Here is a 17408-nt window from a genome sequence, read left to right as displayed (position 1 = left end):
ATGCACAATGGATGGTCTTTACACATAGTTCCATTGGTTTCCAGACATGCTAGGGAAGGTGACATTTGGTCCTGTGTGACGTGATGATGATGATGATGATGATGATGATGATGATGATGATGATGATGATGATGAATAAATACCCTATCTTTTTTTAACCTGTTAAGGTTTTCTTTGTGCGGTTGCACACGGCCAAATTCCGTGTACGTCTTTATACAATGCCAACCTTATGTAACCTTCATAAAGTCCCGGGTTTAGTTTGAAACCTGTCATTTTTTTACCACACCCATCCCACTGACTGGTGCTTTCGAAAATGTGTCAAAATAACACAACCACCTTCACAAGGCCTCGGAGTGTAGCAGGTGCTATAGTGTTAAACTTGGTCATGAGGGGGATTTCATACTTCCTGACCCATTTGTTGAATAGTATGAAATATGCTGCAGTGGAACACAAAGCTAGTTTCTGTGGTAACTCTTTGGCTGGTAGGTCACAGGAAATGAACAGAAATAGCTCAGTTTTAGGAGATGGACAGAGATAGTGGCAGATTAAAAATAAACAGTAGATAAGATTAATAAAAAAAATGGTATTGGGAATGACAGGTCTACAACTTAGTCTATATTTATTATGTATTTTAATCTATCGGTTTGTACTTTTAAACTTGGGATAAAGCCTTCTTTGATTTCACTGCTGTCGTTCAGCTTCCTGGAACTGTGGTTGAAATGAAAAAAAAATGCAAACCAGAAACCTGTATACAATTCAAGTAACTTGAAGTTCTTGAAATGCCTACAATACCTTTTCATGTATTAGTTCTCTAACCTAACATAAGTTTAAAATAAATATAATTGTAACATTTTTTGTTTCGCAACATAGCCTCTGAGCAATGTACAGTAAAAAAATGCGTTCTCCATTACTCAACCCCTTTGAATGCTGGTACATATGGAAAACATTAGTTTTATGTGGCTTGTTAAAGGGCAAAATATCTTTAGAGAGCAGTGGAGAAACCCCAACACCCCAGACAGTTGCAGAAGTCACTTTCCATGGCCTCTTTTTGCAAGGAACATGGGTGGGGGTATTACCAATCACATCCACAACATCACACATTCATTCACATAAAACGGTCTGTAGGCCTATTCACACCTTTGGGAAATCTCATTATACAAGATGCCGACAAATGTTGCTACTTCTTTTCACATTTTGGTATTTTTTTGCAGAAGAAAGAATAAAATAGAGTGGGTGTTTGTATCTTCGAAACAAAGTTGGCTATGTGGTGAATGAGACATGCTTTGTGATTGTGGGCCTAGTTGAAGCATTAAAAAAAAATGCTTTTTTGGATTTAAAACTTTATCTAGATCAGTCAGATTATGTAATATGCTCTGCAGAATCATGGTTTTGTAGGATCTTATTATAGCCATATAATGTATGAATAATTATCTAAAATATCAAAGAAGGATCAAGAAAAGATAGATACACATTCGTCTTTAAATAAATAAGATTAAAATAGTTACATAATTATACTCCCTGCTGAGCCATAGTCATTAATATAATAGTATGAAATATGATATATTCATCTCACACCGGAAGAGGATAGATGAACTTCCGGGTAAAAATAGTCTGCATGAATCGAGTGAAGTGGTCTGTTTTGTAAAGTACATATTGTGAGAATTTGGTGAACGGCAGATAGTAACATGTCTCGTGGATCTAGTGCAGGGTTTGATCGCCACATTACGATCTTCTCTCCCGAGGGAAGGCTCTATCAAGTCGGTAAGCGCGTGGACCTCAACGCACCCGAGCCGGTTCTTTGTAGCTCGCTAGCTAAATGCTCTGTCATGGTTCGCTTAGCTTAGCTTGTGGCTACGCACTAACATGCAATTCGGTTACAGCGAAACTCCTCGCTAAAACATCAACACATTGTTTATATTTGTAAGACAATTATAACGTTGCGTGTATCCTTTGTCATAACTATGGATACAAGATGTCAACATGATTTGAACACAACACATTCAGCTAGAGTGCTAGTTAGCTTGTTAGCGTGTTGAACTGAATTGGTGAGCTGATGCATTGCTGTACTTTTCATGTCAACATTGAAGTAAACTGTTTATATAAACGTCGCTTATTCACTGTTATAAAACATATCTTATTCGCTACAATACACTACTATACGTAATTATGCCGCGGTGTGACATGCATTGATACGGCTGTTGTTGCTCCAAACCCTTAACAATGAATCCCATTCATTTGTTTTTCTTTGATTACAGAATATGCTTTCAAAGCTATCAACCAAGGTGGACTCACATCGGTAGCAGTCAGGGGAAAAGACTGTGCAGTTGTTGTAACACAGAAAAAAGTTCCAGTAAGTAGGTGTTCAGAGAACTGTCATAGACGACGCTTGTGCCATAGTTCCATTTAACTCTTGAACAAGTGGGATACTTCACCAGCCCCTTGACTACATGTCAACGTTGCTTGCTTTGATTTGGACACAACAGTATTCAGCATCTGACTATCTATAATCTAATTCAGTGAGACAACTGTGTTCATATAATGAACCCCATCGTCTCAACACTACATACTCATTGATTCCATTGAATTATAGTTTTCACCATCAAATAAGTGGGTTATTTCACTGTTAAAAACATCCTTTTTCTTCCAGGACAAGCTCCTGGACTCGTCCACAGTCACCCACCTCTACAGAATAACAGACAACATTGGGTGTGTGATGTCTGGGATGACAGGTACGAAGTGACTGAGGCTTTCTGTTTGTAATGCTGTTCATACGGAATACAACAGGCATCCCATCGACGGAGCCCCGTTCAATTAGCATGTTTCCGATGCAGATGTTGTATAACAGGATTCTTAAAAAATAAATATTATAGTGGAGGATGCCACCGTGCTCCTTTCCAGCCCTGCCATGTAGCATCCAAAAAAAGGGCCCTCAAGACAGACATTTAGTAGGCGTGAACGTTTTTCCCTTTTATTTCTGAAACGGTTCATCCTTAAAGGTTGGGTAGGTGATTTGCGAAACGCCAGCAGATTTTGAAAATACACAACTCAAATGGTCCTACCCCCTCTCCTTCAACGCTGACTCTGACTCCACCCATTCCAAGTACCTGGACGCGCAATCATGCACGAGCGCGAACAGAGATGCGCGAGAGCGAGCCAGGCTAGCGTAGGTTTTCGTTTAACAACATGGCACTACATTCAGCTGTAAGTTGCACCCAGTACCGCGGGAAGTAGGGGTGCTGGGGGTGCTGCAACACCCCCTGTCCGAGGCCCTGTCTTATCACAGAAAACGATAATTTCTAAAAACTCCGGCCAAAGTGGAGATTTCTGAAAACGCCGGTTATGTGTTGTCGTGTCAACGGGGAGAAACGGGATTTTAGGTTCTGAAGCGTCACATTATACACCAGGAAATGCTTAACGTCATGTGAGCGCCCGCTGTACCGTATTGGTCCGAATATAAACACAAACCCCATTGTAAGACGACCTATATTTGGAAAAAAGATTTGAAGACCAGATCCGGTTTTTATGAATAAAAAAATTGTATTCATTGAAATAATATACGAAAATAAAAAGGCATCGAATAAAACACTGCAAAGCCACTAAACAGTAGTGCAAATAGGCCGTACTGATGTGTACACCAAAGACTATTCCTGACACTCCTCTGCCCCGCTGTGTTCGCTCTGGCTGTGGTCGCTCCGCACTGTTTCGGCCCGTGGCAAAGCGAGTCATCCTCGCTGCTGTCCAAGGCATTTTGAGACGCAGCATTTATTTAATGCTCATATGACCTAGTGCTGAAAAAAGGTTATGTGAAAAAGTGTGAGGGTAGCGGTGGTGCGCTAAACTTGTTCTGTGAGCAGCTGGATGTGAACGATCGATTTTCAACTGTGCGCGCATGCACTGGTGTAATTGAGCTGCGCTGCTATACATCTTTTTTATCAATGTAACGAGTTGCGAGTCTAGTGCAGGCTGAGTTATTTTTTTCCCAGCACCCCCTGCTGAGAATACGTTCTCGCTGCTATGGTTGCACCAGATGTTATAAACATTAAACGGTCACATAAATCTATTTTAGAAAATGTATGTTTGTTTCATATAATTGTATTGGAAGTCCTGGTTTTCACTAGGGTTGCCGCGGTGTGGACATTTTCACACCGAGTAATACACTCGTCTCCACACCGGTATTACCGAGTATAAACGGTATAAACTTTGAAACTAGGTCAACTGCCACACAAGCATCGGTTTTTAGACCCTTCTCGTCCTTCAGTTGCCGCCAACGTTCGAAAGCAGCGCCTAGGATTATTCTTGATTTCAGTTTTTCTCTTTCAGCGTTTTTATTATCAATTACTCTCTGAAAAAGAGTTTTCCTTCTCTTTGCTGGTGGTGGTGGTGGTGGGGATGGTGGCGTCTTGTCTGCCATGGAAATTGTCTTCTACTGCTAGGTCCAATTGTGGATTAACTAGTTCCAGTAGCTACCGCAGGTTAACAACAAACAGGAGCTTGCTCTGGGTCACGAGCTCTGGGTCACGAGTACTGCACGAAGGGGTCGCGCGCGGGGGAGGGGGAGTGCAGTACGACCGTTTGATTGACGTACTTACTGTCCAATGCAACTCGGTGGCAATGGAAATGATTGGCTGGAGTTTTTTGAGCCCTGCCCGTTCCATAGATGATTGACTTGTTTAATTTTCATGTCAGTACTTCTAACTCAGTGGCTGTAAGCGGGTTAAGATAAGGATTTCAAGTAATTTTGCAAAAATGGCCAAAAAAGCGAATCACCTACCCAACCTTTAAGTTTATTTGAATTACTCAAAAAATTTGAACTACAATATCTGAGTGCTGGGTGAGGGAAGTCTGTTGCTATTTGATATACTGTTGGTCCGCTTAATCGAAGGAAAACGCAAACTGGTTGGTCTTTTAATATAAGCACTGTGATGCATGGCAAGGTTTTGTGCAGTGTTTGAAATCTGCCCCCGGTGCGAGTGCTCTCATTGGAAACGCGACCCACTTAATTTGATAATAAGACGCATGGCATAAGGGTTTAATGTGCAATGTTTCAATGAATTTGAACAGAAGCACTATTCAGGAGAACAAGTAGAAAATATGGTATTGTATTGCCATGAATGGAAGGGCTTTTATAGTCTAAATATGTTAGGATGAACCAGTGTGACCTTCAAATTATCAAAACATGATGTTTGAAACGTCAGAAAGGAAAACTAGTTTTAGTCTGATACCATACTTTACCATTCCTTAATCGTCAATGCAATAAGCTTAAATTGGCCATTTAGGAATGTTATTTTGATTAAATAAGCTTATCAAGATATTTATCAAGGCTCTTTTAGTTGTCCCATGATTCTCGTGATAATGCATTCTCCATACGACCCAGCCCTACGATAACGTAAAAACATTGAGTAAACTTTTTAGTGAATTTCCAAATAAATTATGCAATTCTTCTTATCAGCATATCATTCTCTAAAGAGGAATGCTATATTCTGTGTGGTTGCACCTGGTCTTATGGATGACGCACAGCATTACGGCCAATAACGTCATGTTGCTCCGGCCCCTTCAATATAAAGCCCTCATCACTGCCGGCTATTGTGTCACTTGGCAGCATACAATCAGATTGTGTTTTTACCAGAAAATAAATCAAATTATAGTTCACAGAAGAACTCTGAATGTCACTCAACCTTGTCGGCTAAGTTTGTGAAATATTTTCTGCCTTAACCTCATTCAACCCACTCTCGACCTCTGACCCCAGCCGACGGCAGGTCCCAGGTGCAGCGCGCGCGCTACGAGGCGGCCAACTGGCAGTACAAGTACGGCTACGAGATCCCCGTGGACATGCTGTGCAAGAGGATGGCAGATATCTCGCAGGTGTACACGCAGAACGCTGAGATGAGGCCCCTGGGCTGCTGTAAGGACACCCCTTTGTTTTCTGTCTGCAGATCGGACTCTTAGGCCCAATCCCAATTCTACCCCTTCCCCTTACCCCTTCAAAACAAGGGGGAGGGGTAAGGAGTATAAATGGGATTGGGCCTTAAAGTGTAGTTCCGGCCAAAATTTAACCCAGGGTCTTTTCTGGGAAGCCCCATAAAATAACCGGTAGGTCCTTGTTTCCAGGAAGTCAACACAAGTCGATTACCGGCTATCGTAAATTATGTGATGGAGGTTCCAATTAATTTAACTTAACAATCTTGCCTCTTGATACAAAACAGTGTCTGGGGGGCTTATTTTATGAAAAAGACCCTGGGTTCAGTTTTCGCAAAAATTACAATTTAAGCTGCACTCATAGGAAGGTTAGAATGTTATACAGGGTCTTGATGAAGTACAGGTAGTGGGTCAGATTCAGACTCCCTTTAAATAACCCAGACTGTATCATAGGGTTTCTTGATAAATATGCAATAAGAAATCAACTATGTCGGGAAGGAGTCAACAACTGCTGGCGGGAATAACATGTTTGGCAACAACAATTTGCACATTGCGTAGTTTTCTCCAGATGATACGCGTTGAGCTGTGTCATGATTCTGTGGTAAAAAGGAATGGGGAATGATCACCTATCTTTGGTAGGTAGGAGTTTAGATTTAGAGCTAAATGTTTAAACTTGTCGAGCGTGCTCACGGCCCCAAAAAAAAATTCCACAAGTGAGTGGTGGAAGGGTTTGAACTGTCTCTCCCCCAGGCATGATCATGATCGGCATTGACGCGGAGCACGGCGCACAGGTGTACAAGTGTGACCCGGCCGGCTACTACTGCGGCTTCAAGGCCACCGCGGCCGGGGTCAAGCAGACGGAGGCCACCAGCTTCCTGGAGAAGAAAGTGAAGAAGAAGCTGGACTGGACCTTCGAGCAAACCATCGAGGTACGAGAATAACGCTGTCTAGCTCAAACCCTGTGTTGTGATTAGAGAGTGTGACTCTTTTGGTTCGGTCGATTTAGCTTCATTAATTAGGGATGCTAATTTCCTCTCCAGTGCGCCTAGAAAGGCGGTGTGGCCAATATGGCATGAAAGCACAGTAAAGGGTGAATAAAATGATGTGGTTATACTCTAAGTTAACTCGACTGAATGCATCAACGTAAACGAACAAAGGTTTTTTTGCAAGCTTTGAATCGATTCAGAATCCAATAATAATAATAATAATAATAATAATAATAATAATATGATTTATATTTTTCACCAACCCCTAGTCCCAATGCATCCCCTATGGGTTGAGCTTCAGAGCTCAGCCTAGTGTCTGCGCCCCCACGGCCACTCAGACACACCGGGTCATAGGGCCAAACTCGGAGGGGCCTACTTTCCTTTATTTTCGTGGTTATTGAGGCCTAAGCATACCTACTATGATATTTATCTAAAAAGTAAAATCCAGTGACCTCTGCTAAATGCCTAAAGTAGAATTTAAATGCAAAGACGGTTGATAATGGAAGAAATGCAGCAAGGAAAGGGGTAGTCCTAGTGATCTTGGCAAGAGATGGATTCTATCCTTGGTATTGTAGGTGGTTTTAACAATTTATAAATGAGGTTCATCAACAAACAACAACTAAACATAGGTGCCCTATTGACCTGCTCTGTAATTCCCTGTGGTTTCCTCCCCAGGAGTTGACTGTATATTGTGCTTTATTTCCCTTTCTGTTTCGCTTGGACCCTCCCTGCAGACGGCAATATCCTGCCTGTCAACTGTTCTGTCTATTGACTTCAAACCCTCAGAGTTGGAGGTTGGCGTGGTCACCATCCAGGACCCAAAGTTCAGGTGAGGGCCCACCATGAACATTAACTGGGGTTTACCACCCGTGTTTTAATGGGGGCCAGGCGTATAGGAAAATGCACAATCACAAAGTATGTATCAGGCTAAAAGTACTTTTCTTTTTCCACTGACATTCCAAGCCTCCTTTTTTTAGTATTCTGCACTGAGTAGTTAAACTTAAATTTTGATGTATGATTATTCATTTTTTAGCTCTTTGAGATGGACATGGTTTCAACGTCAACTTATTATACAGAGAATTGTCTTTTTTTTAAATTAATTATGATGACGTGTTTACTATGCCCTGAACAGTCAGAATATGTTGGACATGTCGGAGTAAGAAAAAAAAACTAGCATTGGTCTATAATGTCAATTGACTATCCACATCGCCTCAGTCATACTTTTCTTTAGTACTACAGGAAATGAGGACGGAAGTGTTATCTTCGTTTTTGTTGTTTCAGAATGCTGACTGAGGCTGAAGTGGATACCCACTTGGTGGCCCTCGCAGAGCGGGACTGAGCGAAGCTAACACCCTGTATGACCCTGATGGATAAAGTTAGAGCATGATGGGATTTGTAGTCTCCCCCACCCCCCAGAAAAGAAGACTGGTGTTATCTTTGTTTTGCTGTACATTAACCCCCTGCTGTTTCATTGAACAATAAAAAACGTTTTGGAGTAAAGATTCTGCGAATGTGTATTTTATTGAAAACTCAGTGTAAGCAATATATTGTAGCGAATTACTTTGACTTCCCTAGAATGGGTTGCATAAACATTGTGTAAGCTTGAAATTCTTTTTTTTTTCTCCACATGTTGACTCAGTGACTGATCTTTTTGGTTCTTGTGGTTTTGTTGAACATCATGTGGTAATTTAACTAGAAAATGTTTCTGCAAACCAATGACCCATAATTGCCAATCATTACGAAAGCCGGCCTTTCTCTCTGGTGCCACTCATGTTCTTCTATTGCCTTCAGAGTGCCCACTCCACTTTAGGAGAATGTGAGATGACAAGCTGTAACTGTTGGACTGAATCATTCAGTCCAGTCCTCTTATATGGCATTAAAACTCTTCCCCCTGCTATGTCTTATGCCTCATGCCCTACTTTTTAAAGATATGACGCATGCAGAAAATCCCTTTTCAGGAATTTTTCGGGATGTAGGAAATGACTTGTGGGGACTTTTTCCCTTCCACGTCAGTTTCTGTTCTTGCCTCCATTGTTGAAGTCTCCGACTCATGTTCTGCAAAGTACCACCTTGACTTGTATCTGCTGAGGAACAGGTTACCTGTGAGGCTGTGAAACGGGAACCATGAGGCTTTGTCTGAGGACAAGGTTGAGTCACATTCTTTGGAAATCCCCCACCTTATGAATACAGGTCTACTGTCCCGGTTAATGTTTATAGCCGTGAAAAATAACGGAACATTTACACGTCTATTGAAAAAACTCACCCCCTGGACTCTTGACGGCCAATGAGGAAGATAACATTGATATTCTGTGTAGACAGCTAGGCCACTTGAATACAACCCAGATCTCACTAAACACACAAGGAGATTTCTGGGGCATGTCCACTAAAGAGGAGGCTTGTTTCCAGGTCACGATGACTGAAAGAATTCCCGATTTGCCTAAGACAACATTTTCTCTTGCCAAAATGTATGCTCTAAAACGCCCATTACTCATTGGTTAATGAGTTAGTTCTTCTGTACTCAGTGTTCGTCTTAATGTGGCCCTGGGGTTTTACAAGTGTGTGACTCAAGAGACCCACGCCTCGCCCAACTAGGAAACCCCGGCATGTTCGGAATGAGATTCATAAATTTGTGACTCTTCTCTCCCTCTTACTGAATTGCATGTCATACCGGATGTGGAGATTTTATTTTAATATGGTAGCACTAACCAGAACCTGGGGTTGCCTATGTTTTAAGAACAGGCCTACAGAAATGACTAGTGGGGAATGAATAGTTGAGAAGGAAATAAAGACGTACCAAGGCAGAAGGTGTATATTTATAAGTCATTTAATTCATGTATGATCTCACGTTGACTCAGTGTTTACAATAAAAAGTATTCACATAAAAAAAATATATATATATCTATGTATTTACATTATATAAAAAATATTAGCCCGTCAGAGGCCAATGTCTTTGAGGTGTCGTGGATCATTGTTTTTCGATTTGGAAAAATTGTTCCAACGGGTGGGCCCCGATTGGCCCCCGGTCAGACACCATCTCGGTTCTCATGATGTGGTCCCAGGACCGGCTCTATGGGTCTTCGCAGGGACCTGCGGCTCTTGGGAGGAGGAATGGCAGACCAATGGTGGTCATCCCCCTGGACTCTGGGCAAGGAAATCCTGTAGCAGCTTCACTGTGACACGCGCACACAGCAGATGGTGGAACGGTCTCTACTTTCCGAACTTGATGTCATCGTACATCTGTTGGGCGAAAAGGAAAATGCCGTTAGGAACAGATAAATAAAATAAATGATCGTGCTCCGGAAGATATTCGAATATTTTGCGGAGGCCTACACGTTTTGGATGGATTTGAACTGAACTTGCAACTGACCTCCTCGTCGGATGCATCGTCCCGGTCGTAGTCTTCCGACTCGCTGTCGGGCAGATCCCGCAGCTCTTGTGCCGTGCGCTCGTACAACTGGTGGCGGATCTCCTCGTTGTGGCGGCCGTAGGTCAGGTGGTACGGCGTGAACCCGCCGTATGTGATGCTGTGCACATTGGCACCCAGCGAAAGCAGGCAGCGTACCAGGGTGGAGTTCTGGAGGTCTACAGCTAGGTGGAGCGCCGTGCGACCGCTGCACTGTTCCTGAGAGAAATGATAAAGGGGCAACGTTAGTTCCACTTGTCTTGACGTGCATTTAGTTTTCGAATTTTTAGAGTTTAAGTCAGGAATTATTCAGTTTCCGGTTCTTCCAAAGAAATGGGTGAGCGATATGGCGTTTCAGGAAACGCTTACCGGTGCGTTTATGTCTGCTCCGAGCTGGACCAGGCTCTCGACCAATGAGAGGAAGCCGTTGATGGATGCCAAGTGGAGGCAGTTGTGTCCTGTGAAGTGAAAAATAAAAATAATGGGGGGTCAGTTACACATCAGGGTCAACTCATTTCACATTGGTGGCTTGAATGTGAACTACGCTATTCGTGAGTGGAGAACTTGGTTCCGACAACGTACCATCGTAGTTGGGGTGGGGGAGGAGGTAGGGGAGCTGGTGTGGGCAGTTCTGTGTGAGTACACTGAAGCAGTGGAGCGATCCCCGTTTGCAGGCGATGTGGAGGGCCGTGTTGCCGTCCTCGTCTGCTAGCCGGGAGTCGCAGCCGGCCTTCAGTAGCCTCTCCACCAACTGGGGCTGGTCTGTGATGACGGCCAAGTGAAGCGCCGTCTGATGGAGAGAACAGGGATTTGGTTAAAGATTTTGCAGAAATGTAGCAGCCAGTCGTCATATTCATTTGGATTGATTGCTGTTGTGGATTTTTTAAAAATTATTGTTTGCAGAAAAAATTGTGTTCCAAGGAGTGGGGGTTTGCATTACCTGTCTCTGGAGGTTTTGTGCATTGAGGAAGGGTTGGTTGTGGGAGAGCTTGATCAACTGGTTCACTTGTTCCGTGGCTTCGTGAATAATGGCCAAATGCAGATACCTGGTGTGGAGGAGAAAGAGAAAATGTTGTTAAAAAAATAGTCCACTTCTAAAAAATGAAAAAAAAACACTCATGGGGGGAAGGGGGAAGTGGTCACAGAGGGAGACAGAAAAAGAAGAAAAAGAACAAAGCCAGAAGCTCGTTTCGCAAGAGTGGAGTTTTGTCGGGTTATTTCCACCACCAGTTGTGGCTTTAAACATCTGATGCTTTATCAGTTGCTGGCGGAGCGCCAGGGACTTTCCTGACTGAGCTGTGCGCACTCTAGGCACCGCCCATAATGGTTTCTATGCCAAAGTACAAGGTCTTTAGTACGCAGTGCACTCATCCAACCATCGCTTTGTTGCAAAACCTTATTTGGGACGACTTCGTCGTGTCCAAACTTGCATCCAAAAGTAATTCAATATGGCTTGCGCGTGAGCCGAAATAACGTGCAGAAAAACAATGCAACCCTTCAGGCCTTTATTTCAGCGCATTGTTATCTTTTGCAGGATTTGTTTTTACAGCTCTTTATAAACAAAAACGGTACAATAGATAGGATATTCAACTTACGTGTCACCGTCTTCTGTCACCGCATTTCTCCATGGTTCGTTATCCTCCAGGATTGGTTCGCAATGAACGACTTTTAATTCCGCCAGATCGTTGGCCAAATCGTCCTCTTTCAAAGAATCGAGGCCGCTGTCGAAGCGATCCTCCTGGCAAGGAAACATCTTCACTTGTTTGTGTTCCACGTTATCAACGTTGTAATCCATCGGGTTGTTGTTTGGTACTCTGTAGAAGTCCATATTGAGTCGCGACTGCAGCATACGCTAAAAGTAAATGCGTCAAGTCGAAAGTCCAGGGCTGAATGATGTGTCGTTGAGAGAGGCGCGCAGGCTTTATATGTTGCGAGGGGCGGAGCCTGGGGGAATTCCAATTGACTTTTTTTTTTTAAGAGGGAGAAAAACACAACTGACTGGTGTGAAACCCCCCCCCCCCCCCCCCTCCCCCCTCAAAGGGGACCTAGAAACCCGTGTGTCGTGGAGGTGGCGGGGGCAGATATATTTTAATGAATGAGTACTAATGAACATGAATGAGTGAGATTACCCCAGACTTGATTTCCCTTCTACTTGGGGACTTATTTTTTGTCCCAGCTGGAAAGTCAGGGACTTGCATTTTGAGTTCAGATGTATACTCACATCCGCTAGCTGAAAGAGTGGCACATTTTAAGAGGGGGCAGTCACACTCATGCATTACTTATTTATCTGTATTCTCACTTTTATACTTTATTTTTTTGCACCTCTCAATCTATTTCCAGAACCTTTCATACTGCAACCGATACAAATACATTATGCAGAAATAGCCCGGAATGAATTTAATCTATGGGACCAGTTAACCGCATGCCCTTTTTTTTAACTTTCTCATTTTTAAACATAAAAAGAGGGTTCGATTTGTTTTTCCTGTAATGATGATACACCTTCACGTTAAACTCTAATACTCAAAAATACTTTGAGATAAAAGTCCATTTGGACTGACGCATTTACTCAAAAACGTTAATGCATACGTCAACATCATGGGTGATGGCAAAGCCCTTTACCATTAAAATGCTAAGGGATTGAGGAAGATGCATGAGTCATAATGTATCATACCCTGCATGTGCAGCAGTCAGGGCAGAAAATGTAAGTGTTTTCACATAAGCTTTTTTTTTACCACTTGCAATATGTTTGAGGCTTAATTTCGGCTTAAAACACTTAATTTTTTCTATGTTGCAATGGAATAAAATCCGTCCGGCTCTGCGAATACAGCAGTTTACTCTTTATTTTACGGGAGCAATTAAAATAATCCCTCATTCCAATCTCAAGGTTAATTATATTTACTTTACCCCAAACCCTGTTTATCTCTGACCTTAATATACAGTGTATCATATGATAAAGTGCATCATATCGTATGTACAGTATGTTGTATAGCCTCTATGCATATAGTCAACAGTGTTTAGACACTGGGGCGTGAACCAAGGGCAGAGGGTAACATACTTTGGTGTCCTAATGGATACTCCCTTAGGAAGCCAACGGGGTGCATTCCATAAACACCAGGCTGTGTAGGCCTACTTACCCACCTGGAACAGAGCTGCACACATAGCCTAGCATTTCCCAACTCTAATTATTGCACAGCTTGAAAGGTTTTGCGGGAATATATAGTACATGTATAGCTTGCCATTTACAGAGAGAGGTAAACAATAAATGCACTGAATGAGACAATACAATTACAATAATGCAAAAAGAATAATTATGCTAATGGTTTCCTTTTTGCATTTATTATATTTTGGTATTTCTCTTTGCAGTCTTTGCAGTCTTTGAAGTCTTGTGTACCATTTAGAGATGTGGGGAAATGCAGTAGCGAGATATTGTTTTGTTTTGTGAAGCTCTTAGAAACATTCAGCTATAAAGGAAGGTTTCACATTCAAAGCCGCCATCTTGGTTCTTTTTCACCATAATAAGAACAATAACAACGGTCTACTTGGTTATTCTAGAATGTTTGTCAAGAAGAGAAAAACCAAGCGGCATGAACTTCTTTTGTGGAACTTCAGATCACATGATTGAAACATGCCCTCATTGCAAGGTGCGTGCCAGTGCTTTCCTGAATGCCTCTCCCTGGCATTTTGTACTGAAAGCCCCAATGGGCCACCTTGTTTACCTCGATAAGACGTTGCATAGCAACCGTATTCTGAAAGAACATCCAAACAACCAAACCTTTTTGGCAGGTACGCACACACACACGCACAGGTAACCACATAACCACACACGTGCACGCACAAGGACGCATATAGACAAACACACACACACACAAACACACACACACACACACACACACACACACACACACACACACACACACACACACACACACACACACACACACACACACACACACACACACACAAACATACAAGAAAAGAGACCCACAACAGGCCCCTAATATATCAACACCTGTATTGTGTGTGTAATTAATGCCATGAGCCTTCAGTTCACATTTCCAGTCTCTTGCTTTCAGACATTGTTTAATCACTAGCCATTACACAGAAAGTACCGGAGTCTCAGTTAACTAATAGTACATTTTAGGGTCTAATTTTCAAACTTGCCAGCATGGGAAATACTGGAACTTCCACCTAACAATTTTCACCAAAAATTCATCTTCTAGTTGCGCAGCCCTCTTGTCGTCACATGCCTGCTGTTTACTTCTCGTTGCTATGGAGACCTACCACTGGGAAACCACTGAGTGTTCATTCTGAGTTTTGTATATTGCCCTCTACCTGTTGGGTGGGTCACAAACAGCATGTATTTTTCTTTATTGAATATCCTCATATATTTCCCCTATGCAGGAAATAATAAGGATAATAATAACAATAGCCATTATTAATATAATCTTTATTTAAATCTTATTAGCACCTTTTAAAACATATGTTACAATGTGTTCCACATGATGACAAGACACCAGATAGTGCCAAGCTATTGCTTACACAATAGTGCCAATACTAAACAAGTTATAGAAATGTAGTTTATAGCTTTAAATACTTTTCTGAAAAAGGTTATCAGAGGAAATATTGCCTTTGTTTACTCCCCTGCCACTAATTTAACACAACATCACATCACTTCTGGGTCAACTTCTGTGTCAACAGATCCAGAACAATTTAGTTTCTATGTTAACATAACACTACATGGTTTACGTCACACAAGCACGTAATGCAAACTATATGCCTATGGTTCTGTGCTTCTCATGCTCATTTCCTTTAACAACTGGGGCTCTGCAGGGCGGTTGTAGTCTTTTGAGGTGAGGGGCCGATCATATCTTATTTCACCAACGTGCGTATTTCAATCGAGCAAGCACTAGGTAAACACAATAACATCCTTTTTGTGACACAGATGACTTGAGTGTATTACGTCCTGTGTGTATGTGTTTGGAGGCTTTTCTTCATCTTTGTTTTGATTTGTGGATGAATTCTTTTACTTTTTGCAAATGTAAACAGGGCTCTCTTCTAAAATGCTTTCTAGTCTCAATGAGAATTTCTGTTTGAATAAACGTAAAATAAAAGGTTCATAAGAGATGTAATTATGCCAGCCAAATTAGAATAACAATAACCTATTATATATATTACAATGTATTTAACCTTGGCTGCTTGAAATTCACCATTTCGTTTGCAATATGTGTCTAAATACATATAGTAAGTCAATGTGATTATATTCATCCAATGGCCTAGCACCCCCTGCTATTTATGCTATAATTTTCTTCTGGTTTCTTAGAGGGGTGTGTGTCATCTATAGGGCATCGACACACCAGTTCCCATTAATACTTTCATTACATCAAATAGCTTGTAAAACACGTCACTGTGACCAATTACGACATTTCTCCACACCCAGTATGAACTAAGAATGGAATGGGAGATCCTTTATCAACATGAATAACTGCTTAATTATTCTTGGCATGGAATTGTTACTTTTCTCAACGACTCTGCTACTGTGCTAACAGAAGGAAGTAACTTGGTTGCTATGCAATCTAAACACATGTAGCGGTTGGCTCAAAGATGCCTTCTTTCCAAGCATGTATGTATTGTGTGTGTGTGTGTGTGTGTGTGTGTGTGTGTGTGTGTGTGTGTGTGTGTGTGTGTGTGTGTGTGTGTGTGTGTGTGTGTGTGTGTGTGCGCATACATATAGATACCTAACATACTATGCATGTGTGTGCACGTGTATGTTTATATGTTACAATTTACATTTACATTTACATTTAGGGCATTTAGCAGACGCTTTTATCCAAAGCGACTTACAATAAGTACATTTGTCATAAGAAGTGCAACAATATATCGCTGTCGATACAGAGAGGATGTTCATAGAACCAAGTGCAAGTACAACAATCGCTAGGCTAACCAATTCCCGGTGTTACAGCAATGATAGCAGCTACTGCAGTTGCTACACAGTTAAGTACTATAATACAATACAACACAATACAATAGAGTGTACAATGATGGCCAGAAGGGGGAGGGTGGCTATGCAGAGTCGAGGTGGACTCTGAACAGGTGAGTCTTGAGTCTTTTTCGGAAGATAGTGAGCGACTCTGCGGTCCTGAGAACGGCAGGAAGCTCGTTCCACCACTGAGGTCCCAAAACCGAGAAAAGTTGTGACTTTGCTGAACGGCCTTTGCTAGCTCTTAGCGATGGCGGTACCAGACGTCCAGCTGAGGTAGTTGAGCGGAGGGATCGAGCTGGGGTGTGTGGCTTTAGCAATGCTTGGAGGTAGGCAGGGGCAGTTCCATCGACTGCCTTGTATGCCAGTACCATCTACTTAAATTTGATGCGAGCTACTACAGGGAGCCAGTGGAGGTCCCGGAAGAGGGGGGTCACATGGGAGAACTTCGGTAGGTTGAACACGAGGCGCACTGCCGCATTCTGGATGCGCTGCAAAGGTTTAATCGCAGAGGCAGGAAGTCCAGCCAGCAGTGAGTTGCAGTAGTCGAGGCGGGAGATGACCAGTGATTGGACTAGAAGCTGAGCTGCTTCCCTTGTGAGGAAGGGCCGGATTCTGCGGATGTTGTAAAGTGCAAATCTGCAGGATCGGGCCACCGCAGTGATGTTTGCGGTGCAGCATAACTGATTGTCCAATACCACACCGAGGTTTCTGGCAGTTGGAGAAGGAGATACAGTGATGTTCTCAACGGTGACCAGTAAGTCCATGTGTGGGCAATCTTTCTCTGGGATTAGGAGGAGCTCGGTTTTGTTGAGGTTTAGCCTCAGGTGATGGGCAGTTGTCCAGGTGCTGACGTCCGCCAGACATTCCGATATGCGTGTTGCAATCAGGGCTTTATCAGATGAGGGAAAAGAGAGAAATAGCTGAGTGTCGTCAGCATAGCAGTGATAGGAAAAGCCGTGTGATGCAATTACAGAGCCCAGAGATCTGGTATAGAGGGAGAACAGAAGAGGCCCCAGTACAGAGCCTTGAGGGACACCAGTTTCAAGCGTGCAAGGTTTGGACAAGGAGCCATTCCATGTCACTTGATAGGTGCGGTTCATCAGGTAGGATGAGAACCAGGAAA

General features: G+C 42.6%; 2 protein-coding genes across 2 annotated transcripts; one reads left to right on the top strand and one right to left on the bottom strand.

Annotated features, from left to right (window-relative positions):
• Positions 1 to 1564: 1564 nt before the first annotated feature.
• psma6b (proteasome 20S subunit alpha 6b) lies at positions 1565 to 8409 on the top strand. The gene is made up of 7 exons (XM_030345297.1): positions 1565 to 1761; positions 2256 to 2350; positions 2648 to 2729; positions 5747 to 5902; positions 6667 to 6845; positions 7637 to 7731; positions 8184 to 8409. The coding sequence occupies exons 1-7, from the start codon at positions 1686 to 1688 to the stop codon at positions 8239 to 8241; spliced, it is 741 nt and encodes a 246-aa protein (XP_030201157.1). The 5' UTR covers positions 1565 to 1685; the 3' UTR covers positions 8242 to 8409.
• Positions 8410 to 9708: 1299 nt separating this feature from the next.
• LOC115534369 (NF-kappa-B inhibitor alpha) lies at positions 9709 to 12218 on the bottom strand. The gene is made up of 6 exons (XM_030345296.1): positions 11901 to 12218; positions 11246 to 11351; positions 10888 to 11095; positions 10675 to 10763; positions 10270 to 10524; positions 9709 to 10139 (listed from the first exon to the last, which is right to left on the bottom strand). Exons 1-6 carry the CDS (start codon positions 12152 to 12154, stop codon positions 10110 to 10112), a joined length of 942 nt encoding a protein of 313 aa, XP_030201156.1. The 5' UTR covers positions 12155 to 12218; the 3' UTR covers positions 9709 to 10109.
• Positions 12219 to 17408: the final 5190 nt, after the last annotated feature.

The sequence above is a fragment of the Gadus morhua genome, chromosome 21 (assembly GCF_902167405.1).
Source record: "Gadus morhua chromosome 21, gadMor3.0, whole genome shotgun sequence".
In the NCBI taxonomy this organism is placed as follows: Eukaryota; Metazoa; Chordata; class Actinopteri; order Gadiformes; family Gadidae; genus Gadus; species Gadus morhua.
The sequence above is the reverse complement of the archived record's forward strand: the minus strand, read 5'-3'. Positions and strand labels throughout refer to the sequence as shown.